General features: G+C 43.8%; 1 protein-coding gene across 1 annotated transcript; it reads left to right on the forward strand.

The window, feature by feature from the left end:
- The first annotated feature begins 672 nt into the window (after window positions 1–672).
- On the forward strand, window positions 673–21,368 carry LOC307240835 (MYND-type zinc finger-containing chromatin reader ZMYND8-like). The gene is made up of 22 exons (XM_080014717.1): window positions 673–781; window positions 1,935–2,119; window positions 2,219–2,455; window positions 7,887–7,957; window positions 8,471–8,634; window positions 9,785–10,006; window positions 10,531–10,644; window positions 10,814–10,906; window positions 10,998–11,085; window positions 11,179–11,234; window positions 12,267–12,344; window positions 12,492–12,607; window positions 12,732–13,210; window positions 13,338–13,466; window positions 13,563–13,736; window positions 14,024–14,530; window positions 14,750–15,307; window positions 15,402–15,550; window positions 16,622–16,702; window positions 17,556–17,634; window positions 17,920–18,159; window positions 20,138–21,368. Exons 3-22 carry the CDS (start codon window positions 2,442–2,444, stop codon window positions 20,320–20,322), a joined length of 3,597 nt encoding a protein of 1,198 aa, XP_079870843.1. The 5' UTR covers window positions 673–781; window positions 1,935–2,119; window positions 2,219–2,441; the 3' UTR covers window positions 20,323–21,368.
- Window positions 21,369–22,983: the final 1,615 nt, after the last annotated feature.

Here is a 22,983-nt window from a genome sequence, read left to right on the forward strand (position 1 = left end):
GTTAGTCGGTCTATTAGAAAGAAATGTATTTTATTTTTTTTTTCCTAGGACGTATTGTGTGTTATCACCGGGTGCGTTGCATTACATTTCACTGCATATAAGTATGAAAGTATGTATATGTATGTGACGAATAAAAAATCTTGAATCTTGAATCTTGAATCTCGAACTCTGTTTTATTAAATAAATTTAAATTGTGTGTATTTCTTAATTTGCACACACACCATATAAAGGAAGATTTAACATAACACGACACCCGGCTTGGATCTAAATGGGCCGCGTGTAGAAAAATAAGGACGCTCTAAACGGTAACCCTGGGTGCTACCGCGTTCACTGTCAGTAACTCTGTTTGTAAGAAAAATAAAAATAAAAACATAAATAGAACGACTCCTCCCCCCCTTCCTTCTCTTTTAACGCGGGTGACTCGTCAGGAACCGACTCCACAAAAAAAAACCAAAACAAAAGGAGTCGAACCTTTCATCGCCAGCTCCATTCATGCTGAACCGCCCAGCGTCACGCACGGAACGTACGCGGGGGGGGGGGGCGCGTCTCAATACTGTGTCCCCCGGTTCCTTTTGCCGCCTTCCCCCAAGGTCTCCGCGCACCGGGCTGAGCGAAAGGGGACGCAGCCCGCGGGAGCCGGAGGACCCGGTAGAATAAAACACGACGGCCGACGGTGACGATCGCGATGGAAAAGTTAACGACAAATGACAAAAACCGTTGAGTTTTGATAATACGGTAGCGACTGAGTAAAGGGTCCACTTCGTAGTATGGTTGGCGCCGGGTACGTATCACTATCTAATGAGATGAATTATTGTAAAATATTCAACTAATGCAGCCAGCGGCATTTTCCAACGGTGTTAATGGTTTTTTTTTTGTTTTGTTTTTTTTCCGTGTATTATAAGTTGGTTATTAATCCTGATCAATTTCCAAAGTTGCGTCACCGAATTAAAACAATTAAAGGCGCCTTGGCGGCCGGAGCAACGCTATTCAATGCAGTCGCGTTACGTTTTTCCTTTGAAATATGCCAAAACACAATATTTATCGAGCATAACAGTAGTGATAGTAGTTAAAAAAAAAAAAATAATTCGAGCTTATCCCCACTCATCAATGCATTTATTTTCAACACTCGCGACGCATTTTCAATAACTCGGTTCATTTGTTTTGTTATTATCCGCTCCCACAAAAAGCCCGTCTTCTGTGGGCCAGCAGGGGTCAGCATTACACAGGAGTCACACGGAGTCGGGGCCGAGTTATTTGACATTATTTCCTAACGTCGGCGGAAGCGCGAACATGTTTATTCCCGTCACGTTCGAACAACCTGTTTAAATGTGTGTTTCACGGCGCTCGCGTGTCCGTCACGGCGTAATGAACAGGGTTTGTCGTCAAAAAGGAGTACATGCGAGGGATACCCCACCGCCCGGCTAGCTCAGTCGGTAGAGCATGAGACTCTTAATCTCAGGGTCGTGGGTTCGAGCCCCACGTTGGGCGCTGCGCCTTTTTTGTTCTCGAGATTCGGCCCCAACCGTAGCGTCCACCTCCCCGGTAATAACAGTAAGCTTCACGTTCTGAAGGTTCGGAAGGAGCCATGATGATATTATTATTATTATAATTATTATTATAATCTTTAACATTTATTGTGTGTTTGTTTGGTACATTATACGGAGGGGAAAAAAAAAAAAGTCACAATCACTAGGTCTACGTTAATCAGAGAATTGTCCTTGAGGCCTTTATAAACATTAGGATTTGTCGTGGTGCGTGGCATTATTTTAAATCCCAAAAGTATTCACAATATTGTCCTGACCTGTCTTATTGTTTATTAAAAGCGAAAAGGCGTCCATCGGTATTATTATTTTTTTATATATATATATATACATATATTGTATTTTTTCTGAATATATTTTGATGGCACGCTATGTCCTCTATTTCTTTTGAAGACTACTGAGAAGGAGGGAGGAGTTTAGACAAAGGCCCTCTCCACAAAAATGGAGGCTTGAACAGGGAAGCCATGGTGTCCTGTTTTTCTCCCTCTGCATGCTGACATTTAACCGACTCCAGCGTCCAAATAAAAGAACTACCACCAGATGCAACGTTGGGAAGATCCACAATACTGTTTCACGGGGTCTGTATACCATTAATATGCTGTTAAATGTGTTATTTTCCTCACTTAGGCCTTGCTCTGCTGCTTATTTTTTCTCCCCTCTGTCTCTCACGCTCACAGAGCTGCCCCTGCCTGCGCTGAACAAAGATAATTACTCAGGAAACACTCCGGCCAATCAGGCGCCGCCTCTCACGCGGCCTGCGCGGGGACAGACCAGTCAGAGCGCGGCTTACATGGCTCGGGCCTGATCGCCTTGCCTGAAGAGCGGAGCCTTCCCCCGGCTGAGGGCTGAGAGTGTCCTCCATGTTTTATAAGTGTTGACATAACAGTGTGTCAGGCAGCCATGCATCCGCAGAGGTAAGCCCCGTCTTATTTCCTAATGCCTAGAAACAGCCACGGCTTCTTTCTCGTGTCGTGACTGCTCTGGTTCTGACGGTAGGCCTTTAAAATCTGAGTTTAGTGTCCCAGAGGAGGAGGAGGAGGAGGAGGGGGTGGTGGTGGAGGAGGAGGAGGAGGGGGGGGGGGCGGGGGGTAGGGTTGGGTGGAGGATTGAAGGCCTCGCAGGCCTCTGCTCCATACTGCTGGGAGTGGGGGGTTGGGTGAGGACTCTCGCCCCTTGCCTTCCTCCTGTGTGTCAGGGTCACATGGGGTATCCCAGACAACCGCGCCGCCGCGCAAAGGGGCCGGCGCGCCGTAGAAAATCCTCCTTTTTCTCTTTATTATTATTTGAAGGGAAAAAAAAAAAAAATGCAAAAGAGAGATTGATTTTTAAAAGGAAAAACGGACACTGAGTTCTGCTTTTTCTCGTCGTGGCGGCCGGGGTCTGAGGTTGGCAGAGGAGCCGCAAGGGGGATGGGCAAGGGAAGGACAGGGTTGCGTTTTGTAGCCTTTGTAAGTAGATTTACTCTGTTGTTGTCTGGCGTGTGATGCCAAGCCGGGGGAGGGACGCGGGGGGCAACACGGGGCCCGTCGCGAAGTCCTTGCGGAGTCGGCCTGAAGGGCTTTTTTATTTTTATTTATTTATTTATTTATTTTTATTTTTTTGTCAGGGGCCATAACTGAACTCTCATTTTCTTACAGGTTGGAGGGTGGGGACATTCTGTCCAATCAGGGCCCCAGTGAATATCACACGTTTTATTTTTACATCGGGTTCCATTTTGGCAACCCCCCCCCCCCCCCCTTGACAGCTGAACTGAAATCAAAGCAGGATGTTTTTCTTTAGTAAAATGGTAGTGAAGAGACTTTGGGGTCTTTGTTGTTTAGTGTGTCCCCACAGATAAATCACTGGATGGATGAATCCAGCTAAAAAAAAATCGGTTGATCTCTTGAGGATTTCCTCCATGTTCCGTCGCTCCTCTCCTCCTTATCACTCGCTCCTGTCTTATTTAGTGAGAGCGGCTACACGGTTACACGCCGTCCAACCCCGGCGACGCGTTGTTTCCATGGCACCGCTCTGCTACGCGCGGCGGCCCCTTCGTGTTTTTTAAACCGGCTCCGTTTGAGGGGGAATCTAAGGTTCCGGGGAGGCACCGCGAAGAAGATGCGTGCCGGGTTTCGGGAGGCGGCCCTCAGAGTGTTTGGGGGGAAAGCAGGAAGATGGCGTTACATTGTACTTAAACGTCACCCGTGGCTTTGTGCACGCTTCCCTCTCTTCCTTGTGCCACGCTGGCCGCATTCTATTTTTAGGTGCAAAGGGGAGAGCATCTCACTTCGGTTTCATTTCGACACAGCGTTTGGTGCGGATTCCACCGGAGATTAAATGGTTCTATCAGACGCACCGAGGGTTTGTTGTGATAAACCTGGGCACATCTCACAGCTAATCACATTTTTTTCCCTCCCCCCTGAGTTTTGAATCGTGTTGCAGTATTTTGGTTGTTACGAGCACCGTGGGGGACACGAGCAATTTCCTTTCCCCAACCACTGGCTTTACATAAGACATGTTTCAACGTGCTTACGATTGCAGCACAATGTAAAATGGCTTTTTATCATCCTGATACGAAAGCACTCAGTGACTCAACCACTCAATAAAAGCCAAAATTAAGCAATAGTCAAGAGTGAGTCCCGCCTGTCCCTGTCACTCTGTACATATGACACCGGCGGTTTCAAAAAGCCGAGGCATCGACTTACTCCTCAAAAACATGAAGCTAATTTCAAAAAAGGGCTTTGAAAACCCCCCCCCCCAAAAAAACCCAAATCCCTCCTGGTTTACATTGACGTGTCCAACGCGGGTGAGCCGAACGGAAGGGAAACACACGGTCTGGTGCAGGGGAAATCTCTGCATTGCAGCAAAACAGTGTTTTAGAGGAAGAGGGACGCTCTCGCACACTGCGATTCGAGTGGCACGGCGCAGCCGACCAATAATGTTCCACTCTGTTGGCCCTGCAGCCAATTGCAGCTGTAGTTTAGGTTAAAGATTGACAATCGGAGGGAAAGCAGCAGGGAGAGCAAGGGCCTTCTGGAAAATTCCACAGCCATCTTTGATTCACCCTTTTTTTTTTTTTTTTTTCCAGCATATCAAATCCAGGTTGAAAGAATCTCAGTTTTTAGGCTTCTTTTTTCTTTTTGCAGAGCAGAAGGTATATTTGACGTGTTGATTATTATGTCAATACTACATTTGGTGAAGCAATCCACGTTAAAAAAGGATTTTTTTACTCTGAGAATTGTATTTATATTATAGAGATTATTTTCTACACGTTAAGGGAGTTATCGTGACATTCGGATGTGCATGTTTTGATAAGACGTTTGAATCCATTTCAGGCGAAGCAAACGCACGGAGCGTGGGTCTCATCTGGCTGCGTTTTGTGTCATTTTCCACATACCTAACGAGGGTTTTTGTGATCCAAATCTAGCTCTCTAGGGATCGCGGGCGCCATGGCACTGCTCGTTTACCCATCAGCCTTAGTAATCCAAAATTGTTATGCAAGGCAAATTTGGGGGGAAGAGGATAGAAGATCAGACGTGTTTTAACAGTGTAACACACACGTGTTTTAACAGTGTGTGTTACGTGTCTGTTACAATATCACAGGTTTCCTCGTCTGAAGCGGCGCTGGGTACGTCGTGTCTTTTTTTTTCCCGAGGTGGAGAAATGATCGTTTCTCCACCGGGATCCCGCCGTACGTGGCCGAAACGAAAGACGTTCTGCGGCAGCTTTGTTGGAGGCGAGATTGAATTAGTTAAAATGGTTATAGCACTTTGCCGGGTTCACGCTCGTCTCTCTCGCAGTCTCTCTCTCCCTCTCTCTCTCGCTCTCTGGTTCTGGTTCTCTCCCTCTCCTTCAACCGTCCCTGTGATCGTGCGCCCTGTCGGTGTGTGTGTGTGTGTGTGTGTGTGTTTTTTTGACGCTGAACTGTAATCTCCACAGATCTCTGGTCCTCCTGCGTGGATGTGCCAGTGCCTGAGTCTGAGCCCCGGAGTGGGGGATGGGGGAGCGGGTGGGGGTGGTGGAGTGGAGGGGGGGGGGGGGGGGGGGAGAGGAGAGCGAGCTGTGGCCTCCATTTTCTGTGACGAGAAAACCCTGCTCGTCTCTCTCTCTCTCCCTCTCTCACAGGAGTGGAATCTCAAGGCACAGGCTTCAGTGTTGGTGTTTTTTTCTTGTTGTTGTTTTTTTTTTTTTTTTCTTTCTCTCTCGCTAGCCGCTGTCAGGTACTCCATGTATTAGCCGTATGTTGCCAAAACCTCGAAACCTGCTCCTTCTGGAATATTGTCAGACCCTGCTGAGGATTTATTTATTCGGCTTGCTACCCTTGTGTGGTTTTGACAGGGTTCTGGAAGTACAGCTCCCGGTGTGAAAACAGCAATTTTTTTTTCTTCTTTGCATCGGTTCATTCTGTGGTTTTTTTTGGGGGGGGGGGGGGGGGGCGTCAGAGAGTTAAAGGGGCAAGGATTTCTGCTGCGGTGTCAGTACGGCTCGGCCTGGTGATGAACAAGGGGCTTGTGGCACGTTGGACTGCCCTGGAACAGCGAGTGTTCCTTCCCAGCTTTAGTAACACGTAGCAGAGGGAACTGGCTAACGTTTCTCATTTTCATGTGGGCCTCGTTTGTTCACTGCGTCCGGAACAGGAAGGCCCCGGGGGTGTGTGTGTGTGTGTGTGTGTGTGTGTGTGTGTGTGTGTGTGTGTGTGTGTGTGTGTGTGTGTGTGTGTGTGTGTGTGTGTGTGTGTGTGTGTGTGTGTGTGTGTGTGTGTGTGTGTGTGTGTTGGTAAGTGAAACTCCTAGCAGGTTGAAACGAGACACCCATGTTCTGGGTTCTATTTATTAATTGACCCGTACTCTACCCTTTATTTAGATAATTTCTCTTAATTTTCACTGTGGTGAGCTGTTAATTGCTCTGGCTTGTTTGGGCCTGGGAGAACAAAGGCACGTGTCTGGGTTTTTAATTGTGACAGAGAACTGGACTCTTGTGGGAGTACAGATTTTACTTGATGATCTTGTACAGCTGTGTGGGCTCACATGCATCCCAGATCTCCTCTTGGTGATTTCTTCTTCTTCTTCTTCTTCTTCTTCTTCTTACCCTCGTCTGTCCCCCTGCCTCGTTTGATCAGTTTGTTTCATTTGAAAGCTTTTGATCACGTCCCCCTGGAATCTTCCCTCCCAAAAAAAAGGGAATTTGAGTCAATGTGGTCCACTGTTTCTCGCAAAATGCTGGTGACCTTTGAGCCACTTGGCCATCGACCCGGTGTCCTAACTGGGAAACCAGAGCTGAACCCAGGGCCAGGAGCCGGTGAAGTGTGTGACCTGTCAGGGGTCCTTGGGAGAGTTTTCTCTAAGGGGATTGTGAATGAGACTACATCCTTGGAACGAGGCCCTCTGTGGCTCTGACAAAGGAGGAGCCAGGCTCTGAAAGAGCCCCATTCATCAGCGAGGTCCCCCCCTTTTATCCTCCTCCTCTTTTCCTCGGAGGAAATCGGATGAGAACGGAACCAGAGACTCAGAAAATCAGGCTTTTTATTCACTGCTGGATTTGTCCGTCGGAAAAGGCTCTATCATCCCTCTCTCTCGAGATTCAAAGGTTTACAATAATGATTGATGACTACGTGTCGAATACATGTTTTGGAGGCGGTCTCAAGTAATGTGTTACTCACAGTTATGAGCTTGTACACATTTGTCACACCTTTGGCATTAAATATTCAAGTTTGGAATCTTTGGAACCCAGGTTTCAGTCCCTGGAGCCTATTTCAGTGTTCCATTGCTATTGGTCTCCAGGAATAGGCCAGAGAGCCTCGGGGAGGTCTGTTGTTAGGCAAGGGACGTAGACGGCAATGGGGGAATACACTGTAAGTTACTATAAGGTACTGTCTTCTCGGTACTTTATGGACCAATCCCAACACTGTTTGGCTACTGTAGAACTATTCCTGCTAGTTAGATTAAGAAGGTAGGTCAGGCTGGTTCTGTAACATCGAATAACTGCGCTGTCTCCTGGAAGAGCGACAGCGAGGCAGATAGATGGCCTAATATTGATGTGAATTGTTGAGGTTCATATCAATGTTCTCGTGGGAACATGGAGGATGAGGGGCCGTAAATGATTAATTGGAACGGATAGTGAAACATGCGGGACCAGGAGTTCAACTTTTTTCTTTTCATAGCATCAGAAAAAAAATGCCATCGAAAAATACTGGGGGGAGTCGTCAGCGAGTCTCTAGTGGCATATCCTCTGGGACAGGAGCGCCTTAGGTGGTGTTCCACTTGTTTACGTGATGTTGGTTTGGTTTTGTGAACGCTGTTTGTGACTTTGTCTTTCCCCCTGCTCTCTGTTTCTGCGTGCGCTCGGGTTCTGTTCCGCGCTCGGCAGTCTGGCTGAGGAGGAGATCAAGACGGAGTCTGATGTGGTAGAGGGGATGGATGTGTCCATGCAATCCAAAGGTAAGACTTCCGGGCCGTCCGCACTATTCTGAGAGCCGGACATCCAAAGAGAATTTTATTATTATTATTTTTTTTGTAATTGGGTTGTTTAAATTTTCGAGCTCTGCGTTAATTCACTCAGATGATCCATTGCGCCTGTCCGGAAAGTGTCAACACGCCTATCAGCAGCAGTCACTCTGACTGAACACCGCTTGCGAAATGTCTCATTAGCCTGCATGGAATTCAAAATCAAAATCCAGTATGATGCCTTTTTTAATTTGCATTATTTGGGCCTATCCTAAAAACATACTCTGGCTGGTTTGGTGAAAAGAGGGCTTCAACTTGGGCTTTTTTCCATGCTTTTTAGAGATAGTGAGATTGTATTTACGCCAGATTTTCCCCTCCTGTTCATCTCTGTGGTAGTTGGGTCACTGGTGTCAGTGCTGGAGTGTTTCTAATTGACCGAGACCGAGACTTAATGTGGATGATACCTGCTTCTGTTGCTTTGTCCTGACCTCCTTCCTCTGCATCCAGTCCCTGATCCCCCAGGTTCGGCGGAACGCCCACCGGCACCGCAGAAAAGGAAGGCGCCGAGTCCCACCCATTCCTCTAATGGCCACTCTCCCTCAGAAACCTCCCCCAGCCCCCTGAAGAAGAAGAAGAAACCCGGGGCTGTCAACTGTAACAGCAAAGACCAGGTAAAGATGGACGGACCTGTTTGGGTGCGACCTCTTGCGAGAGCAGAGATGTTGATCTGTAGGTGTGAAATACCTCAGGTCACCTGATTGTAATGGCTTTGGAGGAAATTGCATTATTCTGCAAATGTGTCGTTACCATTTAAATGCTATATGAATTAGTTATGAGTGTCATGGCGCTAAACAATTTATTTTTTAATTAAAAAAAACAAATGAAAAATCTTGAATAATTATCAGATAATGCTAAAAAGTGATTGTTTTGCTTAACCACTTAGCTGCTGAGTAGTGCCCTTTTGTGTCTTTGTTTTATTTGCATGACAATTAAGGATAATTCCTCTTTTTTTGCATGACAACGGGTCTTTTACCTGAGTGTAGTTTAAGGACATTAGACTGTGTATTTTGATTAATTAATTGAAAAGAAGTGCTAAAATGTTGCTAGGTTAAGTAAAAATCCAAAAAAGCTTGTAAGGACTACAACAAAACATTATTACTCCAAAACCAAACAGGTTGCGGTTATTCTCGCGACCATGTCTGATCTTTATAAATATATTTATCGAGTCGCTGTTTTATTTATTCACTCTCAATGGTCATGTTGCTACAACATACTGTTGAGTGTTTGCAGTGCACAAATCGAGCTGATGTTTGCAGAGTAAACAAATGATACACAAAGGATTTAGCACTCAAAAAAGAAATGGGAATTATCCTCAAGCGCATTCTTAAATCAACCAGCCTGGCCTCAATCTCAGTTGACCTAGTCACACGATCAGAACACTCAGACGTTCTGATCCCAAATGTCACCTGTGTATTGATTTGCTGGGGTAATGGGGTTTGCTGTGACACACATCACATGTTTGGATGTTTTCTAATCTCTTCAGGAGAAGTTATCAGTCGAAGGTTATTGTTTTCTAGAAGAAGGGGTTCTCCTAAAAAAACAACAACAAAAAAAACCTCAAATTGATAAGACGCTACTTGAAAGAGTGCAAACTCTGCATACCAGCCAAACCTGTGTGTGTGTGTGTGGAGTGTCAGCCTCATTGCCCTCTGTGCCTCTTACCTCGTCGTACTACCACTGTGTTTCTGTTGCACTGCACCTTTTTTTTGTTTCTGCGTGTTTTTTGAAACCTGCCCCTTGTTTCTCTTGCCTGCGTTACAGTCAGAGCTAAGACATGGTCCCTTTTACTATGTGAAGCAGCCAGCACTCACCACAGACCCTGTTGATGTTGTACCGCAGGATGGCAGGAACGACTTCTACTGCTGGTTGTGCCACCGCGAGGGCCAGGTGCTCTGCTGTGAGCTCTGCCCAAGGGTGTACCACGCCAAATGCCTCAAACTGCCAGCCGAGCCCGAGGGCGACTGGTTCTGTCCAGAGTGTGAGGTATCTTGCTACAGTTGCGTGTGTGTGTGCACATGCACATAGGCGTTCGCAGCTAATTGGCACACCGGACTGGGATTACTTTAGGTGTTCTGTTACTCTTTGTACGAAGGCTGACCGGTTATCTCGCACCGTGAGTTTGGAAGGTTTCAGGGCTATAGGGTTACGGTTGGCATAACCTACAGTACTTACTCTTTTGAAAGAATATACAGTTAAATTAGATAAGATAAGGGGGATTCAGGAAATTGAATTAATTAAAATAATATTTATGTACTATATATATGACTGAAAGGAAAACCTTATCTTTCAATCATTGGAAGTCAACAACATTGTACTAAGAATTGCAGCTCGCTGAAGTTATGTCGACTCCCAATGGTCGAAAAATATGGTTTGGGTTCAAAAATACCAGTTTTCCTTTAAGATAATATGGGTATATTCAGGGCATTTGGTCGATAGCCTCCATTTTGGTAATACAGTACATTATTTATGTTGCCATTGTCATATAAGAAATTGTTTCCATTTTCCAGAAAATAACTGTGGCAGAGTGCATAGAAACCCAGAGCAAGGCCATGACGATGCTCACTATAGACCAGCTATCCTACCTGCTAAAGTTTGCCCTCCAAAAGATGAAACAGCCTGGTGTAAGTTCAATACACTCACCTTGCATTTGTACTTAATTGGAACCCGAAACCAGAGCAGACTACATTTTAATATTTTGAAGACAAAGCAGTTTGTATGACGTTGTCAACACGATTTGGACTAATGACGTGTAATGATGACTAATTTTCCTTTTTTTTTTTAAATATGCAGACGGAACCTTTTCAGAAGCCTGTGTCTCTGGAACAGCATCCAGATTATGCAGAATACATTTTTCATGCCATGGACCTGTGCACTCTAGAGAAGGTACAAGGATGTCTGAAAGGCTGGAGTCCAAAATGCTTACACTGAAGTCGTGTCTAATCCTAACACCGCTTGAATATTCTTTATTTTCTAGAACATAAAAAAGAAAATGTATGGCTGCACTGAAGCTTTTCTGGCCGATGTGAAATGGATCTTACACAATTGCATCATTTATAACGGAGGTAGAGCACTTACGTATTTATTAGCAGCCTTTTCCCGAAGATCTAAAATCTTGAATTGTGATCAAATGTTTTTTGTGACTTTTTTTGGCCTAGCTAATCACAAACTAACAGCAACTGCGAAGGTCATCGTCAAGATCTGTGAACATGAGGTAAGCTCTTTTTTTTATTTATGATTTTCACAGTTACAGTACTTTTGTATTGTGTTGGCGGTACATGTGTACAGTCCTTGCTGAAAAGGTCTGCACCCCTGTATTTAAAAAATCAATTTTTCACTCAAGTGTTTGGTCTGCACAATTCTTTTTCACTGTTAATGGCGCAGAAACTACGATTCAGAACATGACGTATCCTTTTAAATCATAAAATAAGCAGAAATGGCACGACATAACTATTGACACCCTACAGCCTGCAGAGAAAATAACTGCAGTCAAATGCTTCTTACCTCCCTTTATGAGATTCCTACGTGTCCACTGGCATTTTGGTCCAGTGTCCTTCTCTAAACTGCTCCAGTTCTCAGATTTGAGGGGTTCCTTCTCCCAACTGGTGCCTTCAGATTTCTCAGTGTTCAATGGGATTTAGATCAGGACTCATTTGTGAGCATTTTCTGACGCTTTGTTCAACACTGTGCTCCAAAATACAGATGGAAATCTCCTGATTTCATGATGCCATGTACAGATTCATGTCACCCAGTAGCAGTGGCAGCAAAGCAAACCCAAAACATCACTGAACCGAGATTTTGGATTCCAAGGCTTCTTTTGTGTTCTGTAAACTAAGACTTGATTAAAATGTGATTTAGTTCTAATTTGGTCTCATCTGTCCACGGGACATTCTCCCAAAGGGATTTTGGCTTGTTTAGGTGTGTTTTTGGCAAAACCCAGTCAGGCATTCTTGTGTCTCCGTCTCAGCAAGGGGCCCTCCTGGGTAGGTACAGCTAGGGAGCCCATTTCATTGGGTTGGCGCTTGATGGTTTTTGTTCCACTGTAAACCAAAGTGTAAGTGAATATATGGAATACCAAAAGATGTTTTAATTTCAACAATTTTCAGGAAGAACTATTATTAAATGATTTGTAAAAAAAATCCAAAAAGCCAGGGTGCCAATATTTTCAGCCATGACTGTATATATGGAATGAAGTTGGGTTGACCTTGTACAACAGTAAACCTTTACTTTGTTCAATTTATTTCAGATGAATGAGATTGAGGTGTGTCCAGAGTGCTACCTGTCCTCCTGCCAAAAGAGGGAGAACTGGTTCTGTGAGCCATGTGTAAGTCAAGGTCCCACTCTATGTAAAACACATATCAGTATTATCACTTTTTTTTCCCCAAAAGAGTACTTTATATGCAGATTCCAGAGCTTGTTAAGTGTGGCACATGCAGAAAGTTGTACTTGAGTCTTCCCTGTCCCGCTATAGAGCCAGCCCCATCCCTTGGTCTGGGCTAAGCTAAAGGGCTTTCCGTTCTGGCCGGCTAAAGCGCTGCGGGAGAAAGACGGGCAGGTGGATGCACGGTTCTTTGGTCAACATGACAGGTGAGCAAGGTCGACCAATCCCTAAAGGAACATGGGGCTCATTAATCTTGTTCATTTTCGACCAACATTCACTCAGGCTCTCTTTTGTTCAAAGTAAGTTTTGCTTTTTGTATCTAACCACCAGGGCCTGGGTTCCCATCAACAATTGCTACCTCATGTCCAAAGAGATCCCGTTCTCTGTGAAGAAAACCAAGAGCATCTTTAACAGTGCCATGCAAGAAATGGAGGTCTACGTAGAGAACATTCGCAAGAAATTTGGTGTCTTTAACTATGCACCCTTCCGCACCCCTTACACACCCAACAACCAGTTACAGATGCTACTGGACCCATCCAACCCCAGTGCTGGAACGGTGAAAGTTGAAAAGTCTGAAAAACTCCGCCTCAACTTCGACATAACCGCATCTCCCAAGATGCTCCTCGCCAAGAGCTCTGCGCCCAGCGGGATGAGCCGGAGAATCTCCATGACGGACATGCCTCGCTCTCCCATGAGCACAAACTCTTCCGTTCACACAGGATCTGACGTGGAACAGGATGGGATGGAAAGGTCATCGAGGAATCCTCCGTTTCACTACAGCACGGGAGAGGAGTCCATGGAATTTAGCGGTAGTTAAACACCTACACCAATATTACTCCTGAGTGTGCATCATAGTGCCTTTTTGGAAGGATAAGATAAACTTTATGTTCGATACAAATAACTAACCTGGAATTGCACGTTTTTGTTTGGCTACAGCATCCCCTGCTTCCACAAAGATGGCTCCTGCAGGCAGCATGACAGGCAGCCCAAAACCTTTCAATCCCGGGCTGGTGCCAAAACAAGAGAGGGCAGCGCCAACGGGCAGCATCCTTAATCTGAATTTAGGTCAGTCCCATTTCACATCTATGTAAATAATACTACATTTTTGGTCATGGATCAATGCCAATTCAGTTGAATTTACATTTATCCCTTTGTTATCAGATCGAATAAAGGCCGAGATGGATCTCAAGGAACTGAGCGAGACTGTGCAGCAGCAGCAGCAGCAGCAGCAGCAGCATCAGCAGCAGCAACAACAGGGTACAGCCGTCCTTCCTACACCAAAGAGACCAATCAGAAGCCTGGACAAGACCATTGAAAGCTGCAAGGCCCAGCTAGGTACGTGTGTGATCTGAGACATGCACCTATCCATCCACGTCTAAAGCTGTGCTATCATTACTTGCTGGTATCTACACTCTCTCACTCAGTGTTCGTGAACACCAATATAAATGTTTCATATTTTGCCACCAGTAACACAACAGTTGTGGAATAAAAGCCACCTTCTGAATCTTCAATAGCAAAATCAACACCATCTTTACAGGGTTATTGCGCTGTAATAGACAGTGACTTCTGGTTAATACGTTTCAGTCTCAGCAAGGAAAAGTCATGTTTGTTTTTTGATACAGGCATAGATGACATATCGGAAGACGTCTACAAGGATGTGGAACACAGTGACTCGGAAGACTCTGAGAAGTCCGACTCCAGTGACAGCGAGTACCTCAGCGACGAGGAGCACCGCCCGAAGAGCTCTGCCCACGACGACAAGGACAAAGCGGAGAGGAAGAAGCCCAAAGCCCCGGCGCAGGGGGAGAATAAAGAGGGTGGAGCAGGGATGGGGGATAAAGCCACCTCTGAACCCTCGGCAAAAGACAAGCAGGGAAGCAATGGCGCGGATCGGGAGCCCCAGGAAAAGCCCAGGATGCCCCAGCCGCCCTCGGACAAGACCAGATCCCCGGAGGAAGGGAGAGCCGCCGCCCCTTCGACCCTGGCGGAACCGGACTCCGACTCGGAGCGAGAGCTTGTGATCGACTTGGGCGACGACGGTGGAGGACGCGATCGCAAGAGGCCCAGAAGGGAGGCTGGAACTGCTGCGGTAAAAACTATCAAAGACTCTACTGCAATCAAGACTGAAGGTGAGGCTTTAATTTATTAAATGAAAACTCAGAATCTTTGAAATAGATCCAGTATCGATCAGCTTCAGCTGACTCAGGTTGACTCCTTATGATCGAAAAATTATGATCGACAGAGTTTTCCTGAACCCTCTTTGCTTCTCAGACAGTATGCACCACAAAGATAAGTGTTCCTGAAGGAGATGCTTCATGTTGTAATGTTGAATGTTTTTTTTGGCAAAGGTAAACTCCCCCCATCTGCTGTTGCATCTTCACCTATACGGGAAGCCACTCTGAACCAGAAAGACTCTTCTCAACCCCCTCTGACAAACGCACTCAACATGGTTTCTGCTACACCCTCGGGCCAGCCCAGCGCAGCCCAAATAAACAGTCCCTCTGTCCCGTCTCCTTCCTCCACTTCCGTGTCCACGACAGCCTCCGCCCCCACGGCTGTGAAGAAACAGCGCCCCCTACTGCCCAAAGAGACAGCTCAGGCGGTGCAGCGTGCAGTGGTCTGGAATCCCACCAACAAGGTCCAGGCTTCCTCTCAGAAATGGCAGCTGCAGAAGGTCCAGACGCAGCAGCAGCAACAGCAACAGCAACAGCAACAGCAACAGCAACAGCAACAGCAGCAGCAACAGCAGCAGCAACAGCAACAGCAACAGCAACAGCAACAGCAAGGAGAGCAGCCGGCGACACAAACGCAGACGCGCAGCCCGCAGCAGCCTCAACCACAGCAGCAGGGCTCTTCCTCTTCCTCTTCCTCCAGCACGCGCTACCAGACCAGACAGGCAGCCAAAGGTACATGGGCACATGTTTTGCAAATTTCTAGACTTCACTAAATGGTCATCAGATTAGGTTCACAACTGATTTCTGTTTCTATTTCATCCAACAGTTCAGCAGAAAGACCCTGCCCAAAGTGCATCGACCTCGTCCAGCAGCCATGGCACCTCTGGAGGCTCTTCTTCTTTCATGGCCAGTGACCTGCAGATCCCCACAGCTTCAGCTGATGTGGCTGCAGACATTGCAAAGTACACAAACAAAGTGAGTCAAACTCATCCTCTGTGGACAAATAATAAGCCCCTTTCACACATAGTTCCTGGTAAACTACTCGGATAGCCTTTGCGGCACCGCTTGTGAGTTTCAATATTCACACATGCAGCAACATTCCGGAGAATTTCCGTCTTGCAGCCTTTTCACACATGCCATGATAATGCCGGAATGGATGGGGCAAGGGACTTTCCAGCAGAACATCGGGTGCGGTTCTGGTCTGCACCGCCCGTGCCGGAGAGCGACAGACAAAGCAGCGGTGCACAGAGCTCATTCACTTGCGAGCACACAGAGAATCTATGTGGACGTAGCACGCAAATAAACATTTATATGCCTATGAAATAAATCCTGAAATAAACGCAGCAATAAAGATATAAATAAAAACGAATATATAAATGAGTAAATATATGGCAGACAATTCATGGGCTCTTTCATCACTTTCATTGCGCCGGGGGGTCCTCTGACTCTTATGCAAAGTTGCCATTTTCAAGCAATGTGAGAAAGCAAAACTCCTGCACCTGCACCATGACACTGCCACAGCTAGGCTATTTTTACAGTAACGTTTTCAGAACAATTTGAATAGGCCACTACAAAAAGATTTTTGATTTTGCTGTTGACAGGGAGAACAGTCGGTCGTTTAGTTGAAATTGGGAGTTGTCATTGTCATCAAATGTCAGTTAGTTGACATTTGGGTTTAACATCCCTAGTTTGTACATGTGTTTCAACAGCATAAATGGACTGTAAAGTCCAATAAATAAAGCGTCTGACATCAGTGCCTGTCCCGGCAACGTTACCTCTTCCATTCACAACACAGCCATCCTGGCATTTTCCCGGATGGTGGGAAATTGCCGTAACAGATTTCCTGAAATATTAAACCCTGCTCCCATTCACACATGGCCCCATGAAGGAACGGTTCCGGAACATTGCTGGTAAAGACTGCATATATGAAAGAGGCTTTACAATGTTAATACTAAATGACTGCAATGAGTATATAGTATGTGTCTAAAAAACATATATCTATTGTGTGTGTGTTTTATAATCTGTGTACCCTTCTCTGAACTTCAGATCATGGACACAATAAAAGGGACAATGACAGAAATCTACAATGACCTTTCCAAAAACACATCAGGAAACACAATTGCAGAGGTAGGTGTTCTGGTATATTCACTTAATATAAATATGAATGTTTATTCATAGGGATGCAACGGTACACGGTTTGTTATCGAGCCGTTCGGTTCGCCGCCGACGGTTCAATATACTCACGTAAACCGTGGTATCATGGTTTCACGGAAAAGAGTCCACCCGATGATTTGGCATAGAACACAGGTGCGGCGTGCCGTAAGTGCAGCTTCCTATTGAATCCACTGTTGGAGCTCTGCTTACCACGTCAGCTGTGCGGGATCCGTGTGGAACCATGCCGGATCTGTGCGGCATTTCTCTATCTATCTATTTATTTATTTATTTTTCAACTGCACAAGCCTTCTCAATAGAAAACTAGACTGTTTTCGAAAAGAGGGCAATCAATCACGGTGTCCCTTTTTATTACGAACTTCCATTCAGACACTCTCTCGGTTCCGCTCGCACCAGGCCCTCGCTTCACTTCCCTCTCTTCCACACTCTTACTCTCCGCTGGGAACCTGCCCCCTGGACACCTGGGCCAATTATCCAATATCGTGAACACCTCCCCTCCAATCAGATTAATTTATGCAAATTATTGCTTACCAGTGAACTTGATCCCCCCCAACCGCCCACCATAGTCAGACACACACAGTGTTACACTAGTTGTTATTGGCAGAGTACTATAAAAACATTGATAAATACATTTTTACACCTTTTCTCCTTATTTTAGTCTTATTCTTTTCCTAAATATAAAGATACCGAAAACCGTATCATTACCATGGACCCAAAAACCGTGATACATACCAAACCGTGGGCCCAATGTACCATTGCATCCCTATTATTCATACTGCTGTAAAATAATAGCATCATTTTCATCCAGATACGACGGTTACGGATAGAGATCGAGAAGCTTCAGTGGCTACATCAGCAGGAGTTGTCTGAGATGAAGCACAACCTAGGTGGGTTTGTTGATTTCAAAGATAATAAATTCAACACACATCTTAGTGTTTATGACTCTATCACTGCCTCTCTTGGTGTATTTTACAAAGACAATTGTTCAATGTGTGTGCTTCTGAATACTTTTTTGTATGAAGAAATGTGAAAACCAGAATTCAGGAAGGGTGAATCAAGTTTTAGGGAAAGACGAAGTTTGCTTATGTATCTATTTCTGTTTGTGCGCTAATGAAAAACCCTTTCAGTTTAGGGTAGATTCCAAACATAAATGATTTTGCCATTTTACACAGAACTGACCATGGCGGAAATGAGGCAGAGTCTGGAGCAGGAGAGGGAACGGTTGGTGGCGGAGGTGAAGAAGCAGATGGAGACGGAGAAGCAGCAGGCGGTGGACGAGACCAAAAAGAAGCAGTGGTGTGCAAACTGCAGGAAGGAGGCCATCTTCTACTGCTGCTGGAACACCAGCTACTGTGACTACCCCTGCCAGCAAGCCCACTGGCCAGAGCACATGAAGTCCTGCACGCAGTCAGGTGGGCACACGGACACATGCACACGGTTTTATGGTTTGTTTGATATATACATATTTATCACAGCTGTCAAAGTTAACATGTTGATAACATACAATTTTACATTCACATGTTGATGACATACATTTTGACATTAACATATGTTAATCACATGCATTTTTACATGATGTTGATAACATACATTTTACATTAACATACGTTAATAACATACAATTTGAAATTAACTTACGTTACATACGTTACGTTAAGACATACATTTTTACATTAACATGGGTAAATAACATACATTTTGACATTAGCATTTGTTTAAAACATACATTTTTACTTTCACATGTTAATAACATACATTTTTCACATTTACATATGTTAATAACATACATTTTGACATTCACATATGTTAAAAACATACATTTCTACATTGACATATGTTAATAACATACATTTTGACATTAACATACGTTAATAACATACATTTTTACATTCACATGTTGATAAAAATACATTTTTCATTAACATGTTAATAACATACATTTTTACATTAATATGTTAAAACATTCAATTTGAAATGAACATAAGTTAATAACAAACTTTTTACATTAACATATGTTAAAATACATTTTGACATTTTGTTAATAACATTTTGACATAAACATACGCTAATATAAGCTTTTAACATCAACATATGTTAATAACATTGCTTTCACATTAGCATATGTTATTTACATGCATTTTGTAAATAACATTTTTATTTCCACATGTTAATAACATACATTTTGAAATTAACATAGGTTAATAACATACATTATGACATTCACATGTAAAAACATACATTTCTACGTTAACATATGTTAATATGATACATTTTTACATTAACATACTGTATGTTAATAACATATATTTTTACATTAACATATGTAAATAACATAGCATTTTACATTAACATGTTAATAACACACATTTTTACATTAACATAGGTTAATAACATACATTTTGACATTCACATAGGTTAAAAACATACATTTCTACATCAACATATGTTAATACCATACATGTTGACATCAACATATGTTAATAACATACAATTTTACATTCACATGTTGATAAAATACATTTTTCATGAACATATGTTAATAACATACATATTTACATTATTATGTTAAAACATTCATTTTGACATTCACATATGTTAATAACATACATTTTTACATTAACATATGTCAATAAAATACATTTTTAATTGTACATTTTTTTGATGCTGTTAACACATTTTCCTATTTTGAACCAAACGCGGCCGCTCTACTTTGACCTTATATGTTTGAATGACAGGGAAAGCAGCTGCAGCCGGCTGCAACTCTCCCTCCAGAGACTCCTATACCGTTTATTAAAGCATCTACGGTCATGTTCCGTTTTTTAATGTCTCCCAGAAAACTCGATATTCTGCTTTAGAGCGGCTGCTCGCTTCCCCGGATTAACTCTGACTACAATACTTTTTAACCAACAATCGAATTACAAACGTTTGAATATGAAAGGCTTCATGTTAAACAAACTTGGTTTTATATCCAAGGGGTTCCCAAACAGGGGTCCGCGGCCCCCAAGGGGACCCCCTAGAAATTGCAGGGGGTCTGCAGCAAAATCTTTATGATTTATATATTTTATTCATTCATGTTCTTTATTTTATTTTTCATGTTTTAATATAGCATTTCTTGACAGGCTTGACAGACTTATTTGTCTTAGCAACTGGCTCAGTGCAAAACAACAGGAGAACAATGGCGGCTTGTTTATGGGGAAAATGCCATGAAACACATTTTGATGAAGATTATTTTGTGTTTCTGTTCTGAATTATGAATCATATTATTACCAATGCAATGCGCTGCTTTTATTTACATCAATATCATGCGATTACTTTTGTAATCATTTGAGATCTGTAATAGTTCTAGGTGAATTATTATTATTATTTTTTTTCATTTCCTTTGGAACACAGCCACAGCTTCGCAGCAGGAGCCGGAGACGGAGCCCGCCTTGGATCCTGCAGCCAAGCCCTCAGGCCACTCCCCCACCGCACAGACCCTCTCTGCTGGCGCGGGGTCTGGGCCCGTGGCGGACAAGAACTCTGACCCCCGATACGTGGACAAGGGCAAGGACGGCGCCGGCGTGACTGTGACCTGATCGAGGCGCCGGGGACGGACGCAGCCTGACATTTGGCGAGGCCGCCGTGTGGGCCCCGGGGCGTCAAACGCGAGGCCCACTTAATGCTTGAAGGCCTGCACTGCACCGCTGTGAAAAATCACTTTGATTTCCAACCCCCCGCCCCCCCCCCCCCCCCCCCCCAAACCCCCCCTGCGTTGCCCCTACGTCGACACGGCACGACACGCCTCCGATTTCCACGCGTCTGTTTCGTTCCTCGCCTTGCGCGACCGTCCTAAAAAGAAATGCGAGCCTGTATATTTCTTTGCATCGGGATTTTGACTTCATAGCTCAGTTACCATCTCATTTCTGACTTGGGTATGATTGTATAAACTATCAGATATCTGCGACGTAAACATCAGTGCTCGAGGACTTTCCAGGCTGCTGAGGTGGTGAAGCGAGAGGTTAACTGTAAAACAAGGGTTTTTGAAAGCAGCCAAAATTGAAGTGCAAACGATTTGTGTGGTGCCAAGACATTTTGAATAATGTAACTGTATCTTTCATCTTTCTATCTTCAATGTCCTCTTCCTAATAACGTTGGCATTTCTGTTTCATATACATGTTTTATATTGTCCTTCCACTGTGTAAACATGAAATTGTGATTTATAAAAAAAAACAAACAAACAAACAAACAAAGCATTTTAACTGTACAAAGCTTTTTGTAATAAGAAATATGAACAATATTTATAGTGTTATGATTTTTTTTTTTATAGGATATGTTATTAAATCACATTTCTATGTGTCTTGAAATCAACTTTGCTTTGGAAAGAAAAAAAAAAGTTAGAAAGTCGTAAATTCCTATTTGATGTGACTATCACAGCTCAGTCTCATTCAGCCGGTTCCAAAATTATGTGAAACACAGTCCTATTATTATTATTATTATTATAATTATTATTATTATTATTATTAATAATAATAATAAACCCGGGTAAGTGTATATTATTTACTTTGAGCATGTCTTTTTTTTATATTTTTGTCATGTTCTCGTTTACATATTGTACATAGACTAAATGGATTGGTGGAGTAAAAAGATAAAAAAAAAAAAGAAATAAAAATAAATAAAACATGAAAATAAAAGACGATCACATCGGCTTGTCCATGATTTAGAATAAAAAGCTTCTTCTTCTTTTTTTAACGGATCCCGGATCAGTCTTTACAGCCGCAACCCACCGCAGTCACAATCTGAACGGACGTCGGGTCAGTTCCCGTGTGAACCGGGCCGTTACGCGGATATCGCGAGATCTCGCGTAGAGCCCCACTGGAAAATGGAAGACGAAGCTAGCTAGCTGAGCGAGCCCGCGTTGCAATCGGATATTTTTCGTGAGTATTGGAGGTATTACAAGTATAATTTCTCCGGGGGTCGGTGTGAAGACGCTGCTGAATGTCCAGCGGGACGAATTATTCGACATTTGATAACGCCGAAGCAGCGCAGCAGCGTTGTTCAACCGTCGAGGTCAGGCTAATAGCTAGCTTACAGGGAACAATGTAGGCGAAATGAAAGCCTTCTCCTTCTCGGAGGACGACCCGGGTCATGGGGTGTTGGTTTTACCACTCGTAACGCGGTTGACATTACATGTCTGTTCTTGCCGCAGAGGATTTTCAGCCGGGCGCGTTCAGAGGTCGGGAATTATCAGCACCGAACAAAACAGTTGACTTAATCCCACCCTCCTGCCGAAGCGATGCTAGTGTTGTCCGTGTAAGGCCCGTAAGATCCCCACGTATTATTATGACACGATCCGTGAAGGTCGTGTCAAGATTGGAGTCAGCAAATAAAGATACTTTATGTAATACATCTGTGTGTTATATAAGATATAGGGATTAAACAGATGCAGGACGTGTTAAAGTTAGTTTTCTTTTCAAATAGTTATTTATTTATTGTGCGTCTGGGAATGTGGAGCTGCCAACGCCAGCTCTCGTTCCACAAACATGAATTTTAGATAATGCCATCAATGGAGTGAACTGTACACACTCACGCCCCAAGCGGACCCGACCTTCAATTAATTAACTTAGTTTTCTTTTCTCAAAAATGTTCTCAAAACTCTAAACACAAAACCACAACCACAGACACAAAATGCAAAACCCCATAAATCTCTAGCCAAAGCAAACACTGCATTGAAAATGGTTTTTATCTCTTTCCAAAATGTTTTCATTTCTTTTTTAGCATCAAAGTGACACACACATGCCAACATATGAATAGATCTTTCTACCAACCAACAACACACGGATGTGCTCAACATAAACCACTATGAAGAATATCTTATCAGTAAGTTTAGCCTTTTGCATTTTCAGTGTTACACTGTAGCCAGTTGTAAAATATTGTTACAGTAGTGTGTGTGTGTGTGTGTGTGTGTGTGTGTGTATATATACGTGTGTGTGTTTGTATGTATGTGAGTGTGTGTGTGTGTGTGTGTGTGTGTGTGTGTGTGTGTGTGTGTGTGCAGTAACAAAATCATTTAGATTTATAGTATTTGCAAAATGCAGTATTTTTGCAAAATGCACACTGGTGTTTCATATGTAACACTTTACATACCCGACAGGAGAAAAAGCAGGAAAAACATTCAGTAAGATAAAGGGGTTTCTGTAAAAATAAAAGTGGCTCACAAACAAATGTAAGAAAAAATAAATTAGGCTGCATCCTGCCTC

The sequence above is a fragment of the Zeus faber genome (genome assembly GCF_960531495.2).
Source record: "Zeus faber genome assembly, chromosome: 15".
Classification (NCBI taxonomy): domain Eukaryota; kingdom Metazoa; phylum Chordata; class Actinopteri; order Zeiformes; family Zeidae; genus Zeus; species Zeus faber.

Coding starts and splice junctions, on each gene's coding strand:
- LOC307240835 (XM_080014717.1), top strand. Junction 10,645..10,813: donor AAAAGATGAAACAGCCTGGT/GTAAGTTCAATA, acceptor TTAAATATGCAG/ACGGAACCTTTTCAGAAGCC. Junction 13,211..13,337: donor GGAGTCCATGGAATTTAGCG/GTAGTTAAACAC, acceptor GTTTGGCTACAG/CATCCCCTGCTTCCACAAAG.